The 12793-nt window shown below is 33.0% G+C and overlaps 1 protein-coding gene across 3 annotated transcripts in view; it reads right to left on the bottom strand.

The window, feature by feature from the left end:
• KIAA0825 (KIAA0825 ortholog) overlaps positions 1–12793 on the bottom strand; it is a 231462-nt gene that overhangs the window by 188190 nt on the left and 30479 nt on the right. For all 3 annotated transcript variants that reach the window (XM_057372850.1, XM_057372869.1, XM_057372859.1), the window contains exon 2: positions 5924–6063. In XM_057372850.1, the coding sequence (XP_057228833.1) occupies positions 5924–6054 (131 nt within the window). In that variant the 5' untranslated portion in view covers positions 6055–6063. The remainder of the gene's footprint in view (positions 1–5923; positions 6064–12793) is intronic.

The raw sequence follows: 12793 nt of genomic DNA, 5'->3' as shown, positions 1-12793 counted from the left end.
CTTCTCCACTGACCTTGGTGTCTGCATCCCTCACATATTCTCAGCCTCCTCCTCCTCCTCTGGCAAAATTACTGTGGCCCCTACCTTTGTTTTGATTTCTTCTTAAATATGTTTTCACAAAGGCATATCCAACATCTCCAACTGGCCCAGGTTTGGTCAGTGGCATGCCCATCATCCTCAGAGCCAACAGAGATTGGCTCTGCTGGACATGGTGGAAGCCTCCAGAAGCTTCTCACAGGAGCCATCTTTTTTGCCCCCTCCCCCCTTCCAAAAACTGGGCCAAGCAAAACCAACACACAAAGAAATTGATAGTTATGCTTGCTAAGTTTTTTTTAAATTGACTGATTTTTCAAGAATAAAATCTTTAGTCCCACATAAGTAGTGCCTTGAGCCTTCATGGGCACATAATTTTTATGTCTAGTACTACTAATATACCATTTTGCAAGTGAAAATTATTTGACCGAAACACTTTCTCCCTTCTATGGGCAAGACTGCAATTCTTTTACAAACCAAAGCAAAGTTGACTTGTATTATCTGTGTCCACACTGGAGTGCTTTTCTGGAGAAGCTTTTGGTAAGTACTTGCACTGCAGAGAGACAAACTCAATGTAAGGGACCTTAGGTGCTCTTACTCACTAAGTTAATTATAGTTTTCACAAATAACCTAATCATGTGGAGAGACTTTTTTAAGTGGCTTTATCAATGGACAAACAGTTACAAACCAAGTACTGTAATGGAACTGGTMGTGTAAGTGCTATTCAACTATCATACAATGTCACACAACATTATTTTGAAAAGCACAGCATCAAAATGAGGGTTGCCCTCTCCATATATCATTTTCCACTGTCTAAGATTACTATGAGTAAGCCGAAGTATGATCTCCTAAGTCCTTTCAATTTCTAACAAGCACATTTCAATTTATTTCAGCTAGCATATGTAGCAGCCATAAAATGACAATGACACTGGTTAAATTAAACTGCTAAGCTATAAAGTGAAATTATCTTTTAACCTCATGTTCCTTATTCTTAAGATCCTCATATGGATAAACAGCTTTAGAATCAGTTTACATGTCTTTTATTCAAAACAGGCCATTTTAAAATAAATGAGATCATTGTTTTCACTGCTGTTGAAGATATAATCACTGTCATAATACTACTTGGTTATTACTTATTAAAAAGCTTGACTGGTAAAGGTATAGGACATTTTGTGAATGAATTGCATCTTTTGGAAGCCTGTGTATCAGAGAGCCTGCTGTGAGTAGTGAAAAAAATTTGGGGAAAGACTGTTAGCAGTATAATCCACACCGACATTTTCATTGTTAAACTTTCTGTTATCTTGAACCCTAAGATGTAAACCAAAGTCACATGACCTGGTTAAAGGACTTTGAAAACTCTTGCATATCTCTAATTTATCACATACAAAATATATCCACTTCAACTTTAAAGTAACTGTGTCACTGAAACCACAATAAATAGAATGGTGATGACTTTGCTACACTTCAGCAAGAGAAAGTTATTCAACAGTTTAACCATATAAAGGTCAGTTCTAACCAAACCACTGCCCACCTTTAATTTCCAGTCTTGTTTCAAAGGCTTGAAATATGCCTGAGATATTTCAGTCACAAGATGTAAGCTTCTTTTCGATAAGATATTGCAGAAGATTGGCAGTAAAACATGAGTTTTTCAACTCCATGGACCAAAACATGGCAGTGACAAATAATGGTTCAAAATTTATCATCCCATATATGCTCATATGAAATGAAATGGGATACTTCGCAGGGCAGTAAAAAATCTGATTACAGCTTCTGTAGATGTAGATGCCAGCTAATGAACCATCCAAGATCCTGACACAGTGATAATCACTGAATATTTGAATAAAGAAATTGTCCGTCAATAAAATAGCCAATTTCTGAGCAATTGTGCTGTCCAGCTAGCAAGTTAATAAGGAACCAAAACTCAGTGATTATGCACAAAGACAACACAAGTCTGCACAGGAAAAACAAATTTACATTCTTTTCTCAGTTTATTTACTTCTTCCTAGCAACTGGTCCAGTAAAGTGATTAGACAGCTACAATTCTGACAAAGATTTTAAGAATGTTGCTCTATCATATTTAAAGATATCAAATTCTCAGGTAAATACTAAAGAAATACATTTGTACAACAAGCAGGTTACATTCACACAAAAKAGTCAAAATATTTTTGAAAGCTGTGATAAATATTAGGTCCAGTAAAATTGATAATTTTTTTTTATTTTTTTTTCCTCTACAATTAGCCCTAGTTTAAAATTCTCCCAAATACTCAACCAGTCTTGGGATTTTGATTGGAAGTACCAAGATYTTGATAACTCTCTTGACTAACAGGAACGTGAGACATAGATGCTTCTGGAAAATTCCAGAGTAGGACAAGCCAATATTTTCTTCAAACTAAAACAGAAAGATAACTCCTGCAGCACATCTCTGTTTAAAAACATATAAGCCCTTGCACATTCCAGTTCTGATACAGGAAAATGGAATGAGATCGCTTGACTTAATATCCTGTTTGAAACTCCTCCATATTTTTGTTGTAAAGTTTTGATACTGGGAAGCATTTCTTGGCAAATCAGCAAAGTTATGATCAACAGCTAGACCAAGTCACACCAACATCCTTACTGAGTCACTTTCTGTATAGAGAGASTTCTACAATTTACAGGGTAAAGATCTTGCTTGTTCTCAAATAATTATTATAATTTATATTGAACAGTGATGGGAAAAGATGCAATGCTATAAGCATTTACTAGCATTGACCTCATTGCAGCCCTTCAAAAAAGACCTTCAAAATCCTTGATGACTAAACTACTTTTAATTAGGGTCAGGTTTAGATTTATCAGACTGAAGTCAAATTAAGCATTTGTGAACAGCCTCACAAGTTATATTATCCAAGTATTTATTAGTAAATAATAGTGTTGAATTCTAAGTGATTGTTCTGTTGAAGAGCTAGAATACCTCATACTGTCCTACATCCTCATAAAATCCTAATGCTTAATCAAAACTTTAGGGCAGCCAACCATTCACTGAAAAAARCCTGCATGCTTAAAAAAAAAATCAACAGCTGATGAGATCTCATGCTTAGCAATCACTTCATATTATGAACTATAAGCTTGGTTTCAAGCTCTGTATTGTATTTCCTGCTTAGAAGCATTAAATATCAGCTGAAAGTTTAGTTTTGTAAATTGCTCACAAATGAAATGTTAGTAATTCTTATACCACCAGCTAGGAAAAGTAATACAAATACCTGATCTTGATAGACAGTAAAAGTCTAAGCAAATGTGAAAGAGTGAAGACAAAAGACCATCCTGACGAATACAACTTCATGTTTGAGAATACCCTGAGACTATCACTGCACCCAAAACATTGGCTGTTAATGACAATRGTTTTGAAAGGCCATATTCACCCGCTTCCATAAACTCCTGTAAAAATAAAGTTAACATTGAAGTGTAGCAAGACTTCTGTTATATAATAGTGAATGAATGAACCACTTACCACCCTAAAACTTACATATAAACAATTTCACGAAGATGGACTTTTTTATTGTTGTTATAGCACCAAATAGAATTGGTAGAGCACAGAAATACTGAAGGTAATTCAACTGTTGGAAACCATATCTGATTTGTCATGTCACACAATTTTATAAAACCTATTCAGTTAGAAGGCAATAAATGAGCAGTTGGATGATTTATATACTCTTGCCTCATAATTTTTTACACAATGTTTTATTTTTAAACATATATATATGCTGTATACTATTATGTTCATTCTCTGTGGTCTAATAAAAGCATAAATCTATCTGATGAAGAATGGATTGCATTTCAATTGTATCAGTGTATCACATAGAGCTGCTCTTATCATACCACTTACAAAGATCAATGGTAACTTGAAAATTATATCATTCTATGCTACCTCTAATATATTAGCAATAAAAGGACCCTTTTTAATTTAAAAGTGCCATCAGCTGCTGTCAATCTTATTTTGAACTCTCTGAATTCCTGAAACTGACATATTACAGAAGCAAAATAGCCGTTCGTAACTACAGAGCTACTTCCTGTTTTCCCTACTGAAAATAAGGTTAAAGCTAGCTTAAGTGATAATTCAGCAGAAATACAAAATTTTTCCTAACCTGCATTGTTGTGTACCATGTCCTAATCCAGTTTCCTGATCTCCTTTGAAAAAATATCACTTGTATCTTTGATAAACTTACAGTAGAAAGTCCTAATTTTTAAGACTAGGTAGCTAAGACAGTAACAATGAGCTTTCTTCAAGGCATACAAACAATTCAACTGTAATGTTGTTAATGAAAAATGTAACATAAAAGGTTAAATTGATATAAAGTACCACTTAAAGGAGTGAACAGCTGACTTCCCTTCTCACAGTCAAATGTTATCTCAACAAGCAGCATACAACTTTACACATGAAAAGAAAAAATAAACTAAAGCATTCATTGTAAAGGTTCATTTTGATAATAATCTTCTTCTCAGGATATCTGTGCACAATGACAACAAAATCACTTTTATTTGGTAGTTGAATAGGTGACAACAGTGATGCTAAAAATGCTGACGCTGTTTCTTCGAGATATAGAAGACCATAGACATTCAAAACTTAATTRCCTGTGTAATTAACTATGCTATGACATCAACTAATCTCTAAGTAAGTATCTGTGTTTCACTTATGTCAACAGCTGGTAAACTGTAACATGAAATTTTATTATGCAGTGGTCCACAACAGCATATTTACCAGATCTTCACTAACATTGCTACCCTGGTATTATTAATATTACAAGTACTTCAGTAAACACTAAGTTTTTAAATGAAAATTTGAGATAAGAGTAATATAAATAACCTCCTCCCCAAAAAAAACTCTTAGCCCAGCATAACCAATATGATAATGATTGAAAAATTATCTAAGTCAGTTTTCAGCAAGGTATGGCAATGGGTTATTTCCATCCTTCCAGAAGCCATTTGGGAGCAAAGATCTCTCAAATAGGTGGGCTACTTTAAAATGATACAATCTTAAAAGAGGTGTCATAAAGGACATTCTTTGAAACCATACAACTGTCTGTAAGAGGAAATATTATCCAAAGGTGGATAAATCCTACCATTTGTCATATCTCTGATTGTATTCTGAATTTAAGTGGACAAGAACTTTATCTGCTTAAAAGAATCATTCACTGATGAAAGTATCACAAAGGCACTAAAGAGTTAAGCCACAAATAAGGCACCCTGAACTGATTATTTTGTAGTCATGCAAAAAATCTGCAACAACAATGAAATTTTTTAGTACTCTACTGCTTCTATTACATTGATTTTTGGAAATCAGTCGACAAAGTGGACAAAGAAATATATTACAAATTGTAGTTAAAAAAAGTATAATTGCAGCACAAGAATTTTAACTGAAATAGTACAATAATGGATATATAAGAAAAAAATATACATCTATTAATATACATCTATTAAAATAATAATTAATTTTCCTATTTCAATTAGAAATGCTTAAAGGACACAGTGAGTTTAAATTCTGCTTTGTCAAATTCTGTTGTTCTTTCAGTCAATACAAATTCTGTCTCTGTAGCAGGAAATTCTGTCTCACAGTAGTAGGAAATACAACTGTCATGGGAATTCACATTTTCTTCCTTTACTATCACACCTACTGCAATAGAACCTAAGATTAAGATGATTCAACTGTTAAAAATATCATAGAGACAAAGACTATAGCACAGTAATTATATGGCATTGAAAATTTGTTAAATGCTCCAGTGGTTAAAATAAAATTACTGCTGAAATATTGATCAGAATTTTAACCTACAAATAGAAAAGAAAGGTAAGTTAAGCCACATTTCTTCCTAAATGAAATGACTTTCACTAGTATTTTGGATACAAATAAAATACTCTTTACCTGGAAGAGTTCTTCTTTATTTTCTCATCAAGATCACTAAGGATCTGCTGAAATTCCAGTTCTCCAGGGAGCACATTTAACAAGCAGTCTAAATTGGAAGATTCAAAAGAATACTCTCCTCCCCATTCCATTTTTAGAACCTGTAAAACAGACACARCAAAATGATTAAATAATGGAAAAATGCTGACTAGAAATACCAAAGTATACAACATTTTGTTCTTTGGAAATATTAATGAGGGAAACATTTAGGTGTGAAATTATAAAATCAGTTTTGAATGGTAAACCTTGTGCATGCTTCTGCGTAGACTGCTACAGAGGGAAACTAGGAAAACAAATGTTGAGACAAGTTTCATAGTATCTTTCATTTCCTTAGTTTAAAGAAATCAGTTCTTCTACCTTAATCACAGCAGTAGCTCTTTTATTAAAAGTTTAAGAAAGAAAATCCTCAGTATTATAATCAGAAACTAAAAATAAACACATTGCAGGGTAAACTTACTTTTTGTGGACTTAWGATTTCTGTCCAAGGAATAACTATTTTCTGGAAATTCAGCACATCATTGCAAATACATGCAAACATAAAAATCCAGACTAAAYCAAGTTTCATCTTGCTTTGTACTCATTTAACTAAACACAGATCAAATCCACCAGCCTATTCAAACTAATACACTACCTCTGAGTCTTTATATTAGAAGCAAAGCATTAGTAGTGTTTCTTTCCTGTTTGCTGTTTTTTTCTGCATTTTCTTTTTGGGAAATAATGAGGTTGATTTTACTATCAGTGATGATTTACTACCGAAATTAAAGAAAAATATTACATAAAAACTGGAACCTTCTTAATAACCAATATATTTAATGTCTACTATTTAGTATGTCATATTTCATAATACTATCCATATTGGAGCAACAACATGAGGAAAAAGCATAACATTCAGATGCATACAATGTTTGGGCAACAAAATACAATAAATTAATAAACACATTATTTTTCTTGCAAGCAATATTCTTTTACAAAGCAACAACAGTGTTGATCGTTATCTAAATGTGCTACTAGAAAAACAGATTCAGTTTTTCTAAGTGAACTGTCTACAAAACACATGCTTAAAAAGAACATCAGAAATTTAAGTTGCAAGGTCAAGGTGATTGGTTTTGGTCATATACGAGGCGCAGACTTAAAAGTAGCAGAAATGCACTTTTCTGGGTTTGCTCTTCCTTAACAATGATCAAACAAACATGAAATCCTCTAAAGCCGAGTATGACACACACCTCAATTAACAGCACAACACTGATGCCTAAAACAAGGCTCATCTGAAACACAGGCCAGACAAAGTTAAGAGAATAAAAGCAGACAAATTTAATACCAGCTACTGGTACATTAGGGGCAGACAAAAGCTTCCTCCTGAGGCTACACCCAAAAATGGACCCTGAGTCATGAGATCTTCCCCTTTTATAAGTTCTGTGCACCTCAATTCCCAAATGATACTTTCAAGTGATGATGTCAACCATCCCAAACTTGTTCCCCCCAGTTCACTGTTGTTTACATATTTTGGGGCTCTGAGGCAGTGAAGTGTCCTTGGATTCAGGCTCAGAGAGGAATTGTTTTATCTAAAGAGGGGAGAACAGTAGTTTTTGTGCTGTATTACAGAAGTACTAGGTAAAATATATGAAAACATAGAAACTAAAAATCCTAAGGCATCACACCATGAAATATTTCACAGATATAGTATTATCTTAAATTCTCAGAAGCTACAGAATATTCCTTTGCGAATAACAATTCAAACACTTTCAGCATTTTGGGAAGTAGCTGGTGAAAATGGCTTGGATAGAAACCAAATACTTCTCTTAAAACATTATGGAAATACCAGTCTTTTAATATAAAACTGAACAGATGTTATTGCAAGTAGAGTCACTAATTAAAAGCAGAAGTTAAGTGGAAACCATCAAACAGTGGTTTACAGACCTGAGATAATAGGAATATTGAAAATACAGTTCTTTCTTCAAGAACAGTACCACTTACCATAGACATGGTCACRCATTTACTTTTCCCTTCAGAAATATAAAAAATTTACACAAAATGTGATTCTAATTCCATTCAATACCTATAACTCAAACCTCTATTTTATTCAACTGTCTTGTAGAACCAATGATTGTTGTAAAATGAACTTTATAATAGATATATATACTGCAAAAATACCAACAGTTTGGAATGATTTAGTTTTCATAAAATAGCTGCACAATCAAAATTTTGTATTTATATTTAATCCTAACTCTCTTCCTTAAAGAAGGGCCAAAAGAAGCTTGTGTTCCTCAGAAAAAATATCAGTATAGTTTACAGACTTGTGACTGTTTGAAAAATTCATCAAATGAAAAAAATCACCTTGTAAACATGACAGCCTGGTTTTAATGCATGTATTCCTGTAAGACTTCTATGTCATACTTCTTTGGTTCACTTGTCAAAACAAAGCAATTATTCCTTTCAGTCTTGGTTTATGGAAGAAAAGCATAATTTGATTATTCCATTTTTAAATACAGTTTTAGATGGCTAATACTAATTTCTTCGAAAAATCTAAACCCAAAAATGTTTCAGAAGGAAGAAGTAAGAACATCAATACATAAATTAGCACAATTGAGAAGAAATTTTACTATTACGTAGCAGAACCAGTGCCAGGGYCTTCAGAGTATCAATAGACTCTAAGTGATGATTTGATCTCCAAGTGGAACTACACTACCAGTCTGCTGCCTGCCCTCCTCGTCTCCCTCGGGGGCAGCAGGTTGGCCATAAGCTAGCAAGGTCCCTCCCCTGCCATTTGGGATTTCCCCTCTTCTCCATATGCTCCAAAGAGCAGACAGTCATTGATGCTCTCAAAGAGTCCACCTCTGATGGCAAAAAAACCCAAACAAAAAATGTTTGTTAATAAATAAATAAATAAATATCTTAAAAATTTATTGAAATAGTATGGGGGAAGAACTCTGTTTTGAAACTCCCGATTCTGTCAAAAATATTTTAGACACTAATAACCCACTTTTTTGTGTGTAAAGGAGATTCATTTAACACTTATTATTAAGCTCCATAAAAAGTATCATTCCTGACACAACATTTCAATTTACTATTATGATCAACTATTTTATGTTTTGAGAGACATGGTCTTAGAGAACCTCCTTCAGGTGCAACTCACTAAGTCCCTGTCTTAATATGCCTAGTTTTTTTTGAAACATATTAGATAATTATTACATTCACTACAACATTAAAATTATGTAGCTGTCAATCTTTTTGGTAGCTACTCAAGAAACTTAACCTATGTACAGTTTAGCTTAAAAAGAAATATTTTTCAGGACTCTTATTTTAACCCATGGTAGCAGTGCAACTTAATTTCACTGTAATAATTTCTCACTTCTAACAAATATAACATTAAGAAACAATTTTAACCAAAAATCATTAAGTCTATTTGTAAAAAAAATACAGAATACTCAAGTTAATACAACGGATAATTCATGCTCTTAAAATTCATGTAGCGTTTACCACTGAAGAGCACTTTTTGTGTGCRTGTTTTCTATTCCAGTGACAATCAGATGGAAGCAATCTCCTCATAGAAGTCCTACAAAAATGGTATTTAGTTCCAATTGGGTATTTCTTCATTCTGATAAAACAATTCAATTAAACATAATTACAAAAACATTCCAGTGCAAACATCCATGCGAAATTCCATGGGATTTCTAATTTGTAATATTTATATTTACTATAATAAGCCTTTGTTCTTATTCATACTGTTTGTAAAAGCAGCATGGACCTAAATCTTGAACAGAATTTTTTATGAACACATCTGTTGAATATGCACATCTCAATGTACCCTTAATTTGAAAACAGGGACATGTCAAACTGCAGCACTGTAAGTACAGAGAATTAGCCAAATCATTGAAACTTTTTTCTGTTACTGCTTCTTATCTTACAGGACATCTCTCTTTATTGCCCTAACAATCTTGCAAAATGAAAAAGGGATGAGAGAATTGACAAGATTTTTCATCACTCAGCTTACACTTTCAATGAGACCTTAACAATGATTTCCTTTATCTAGCTTTAGTTGCATAACTTTCCAGCTGCTTTATAGCACAGAAGATGTCATCTGCAATCACACAGCAGGAAGCAAGAGCAATGGAGGTGGCCTGAGATACTATTATTCAATGTGAAATTCCTACTGTTCTGTATATTTAAATATCTGAATATTTAAAATTATTTTGAAAACCACATAGAGCATACATAAGGAATCCACTTAACTAATTTCTTCAGTTCTACTCTGACACAGTAAAAGCTTTTCACCCAATTGTCTGTGGTAAGAATCCTTTTAAAATTATTTTTTGTTTAAAATAGACTTGTAAAAGAAAAGGAAAATTTAAAATTCTCTATATAGAAGAACGTGGCACATTTTTGTTTCTGCTAATAATTATTGAAGAGCTTTATTTAAATTTTCCAACTTTCCTTTCACCAATTTCCCACACTTTGCTGAAGCAAACACAACATTTACAAAAATAATACCATATTGTTCCAGTAAAAAAAAGACATTTAATGCATACAAAAAACTCCAACAAAATAGAACCATGAGTCTTCACAAGGGTTTTATTTACTAAGTATTTTCAATGTCACAAAAAACTTTGAAACAAGTTTTGCTAAAATCATTTTGCAATGTTCCCCCTGCAGACTGTCCACATTCACTGCTGTCATGAACTTACATTTAAATGTTAATTTTACATTCATAAACTGCTATACACCACACACTTAAGATATTTTCCTTTATATTTTTTAAAAGAGAGATTCTCATTATGTATAATTAAATACTCATTTATAACTCTTTTGAATACAGTTTTCTCCCAAATTCTGCCCTAAGAGTCAGCAAATAAGAGAATGGGAATAAAATGCAACTAAAGAAACAGTGCTGTGATCTAAGGCAGCTATATCAGTCCTTTAATCATAATAGTGTCAAAAAGGACTTTGAAAATGCACATTTCTGACAAATAGCATATGCTACTATTTTTATTATCTGTTTTTTTCACAAACTATGTAGCTTAGGCCTGTATTGTAGGCATATGCACATGCCAGAATTTATAATTAAAATCTGTGAGTTCTCCCTATTGTCTCTTCCCAATCCTTTGAGTCACACGAAGTGAAATGCTGAGAATAGAAAGGAATCAGCACTGCTTTTTTAGATTTGCTGCTACTTGGGACTGGTAAAAGACGTTCAAAGACAAGGAGAGAATTTTCATTTACATAAACCTAATCGAACACTATTGGGCAAAGGCAGTGACTTCAAAAGGGGATCATGCCATCTGGAGTTGCAAGGAAACTCCTGAGTATTTATGTCAGAAGAAAAGAGTAAAGGATAATGTGATTTCATAACCTTCAGTAAAGAAGAAATGGCCATTTTCTGAGTAGCTCTTGAGTAGCTCTTGAGAGAAACAGTTCTACATCATCTTCAGCTCTCAGCTGGAATCCCACAGTGTATAAAATCCAAGGTTCAACATTTATAAACAAGCCACTCTTACACAAGAAGTCCACAGGAATTAAGAATCCTACCTCTAAATTCAGTGGCTCTCCCTATCTCCATAACAGTCTATTAGTTACTAAAAACGTAAGTGTGACAACACTTAAGTGTGTCTGTATATAAGTGCAACTGGGTTTTTTTTCCTTTTCTGGTTTTCAAGATTCAGGATGCAGCTTCTCAACTTTTTTGTTTGTTTTGTTTTTGTTGGCTTTTTGTTTTTGTTATTATTTTTTGGTTTTGGTTTTTTTCTTTTTTTCTTGAGCCTGCATTTCTCTTCTATTTAATTAGGATTCTTTTTAAAAAAGCATAAACCTGATGCAATGCTGTCTTCTTTAGATATGCTTTAGGGTCTCAAAAAAAAAATAAGATTACTAATTAACTTTTCTGCCACTGCTGCATACAAACACAGGACAAAATGACTCTGGCATTGTCACTGATTAAAACTACATCAATCAATCTCATTGWCAAATTATTTTACTTTATGAACGATGGATGTTTTAAAATACTATTACAACAATAAGTACCAATCAGTAGACCAAACTAATCATTAATGCACAGGAAAGAGATTCTATGATAAGAATCTTCTAAGAGAATTATGATCTTCTATGAGAACCCTTCTTCTAAGAGAAGTCTAATTAGAAAAACCTACTCTATATTTTCTTACAATCTTCTTAGCCAAGAAAATGTACAATAAAGAGAACAATTTCAAAATGGACTGTAGTACCTAACTTATTTTCTACTGTTCCACATGAGGGTTGCAAGTGTTGAGTAAATTTTGTGTAGAAATATAAGAAAATATCTGAGATCAATAATTGCTTTCGCCAGGAAGACTGAATGGCATTGCCTTTCTTCCTGAAGAACAAGAACATAAGATATATATAAGATCAATGGTGCATCCTCTGCAGAATTGTCTTTCTAATTGTGTCAATAAAAATGCTATTCAGGTATAATGTTTGAGTTTTCTTTTTGGGGCACTTACAAATTCGGAAAGAAGAGGCAATACTTTCTAAAAAATCACTCCAAATCCCTCACAGAACTGTGCTCAGAAAAACACCTGCTACAACATTCCTATCTTGTTTATCATTAATGTCCAAAACTGCACAGAATTATAAGGACTGCTCTGAAAGAACTTATCTTTAAACACACTGGTCAAGAACCAAAAGTATATCATTTTCAACTAAAAACCTTACAAATACCTAATAGTTACTTCTATACTGGACCAAAAAAACCTTTTTCTTTTCTTTCTTTCTTTTCTTTTCTTTTCTTTTCTTTTCTTTTCTTTTCTTTTCTTTTCTTTTCTTTTCTTTTCTTTTCTTTTCTTTTCTTTTCTTTTCTTTTCT

Source organism: Malurus melanocephalus, unplaced genomic scaffold (assembly GCF_030028575.1).
Source record: "Malurus melanocephalus ecotype Western Australia unplaced genomic scaffold, MMel_1.1 scaffold_7, whole genome shotgun sequence".
Lineage (NCBI taxonomy): Eukaryota > Metazoa > Chordata > Aves > Passeriformes > Maluridae > Malurus > Malurus melanocephalus.
This window is presented reverse-complemented; position numbering and strand designations above follow the sequence as displayed.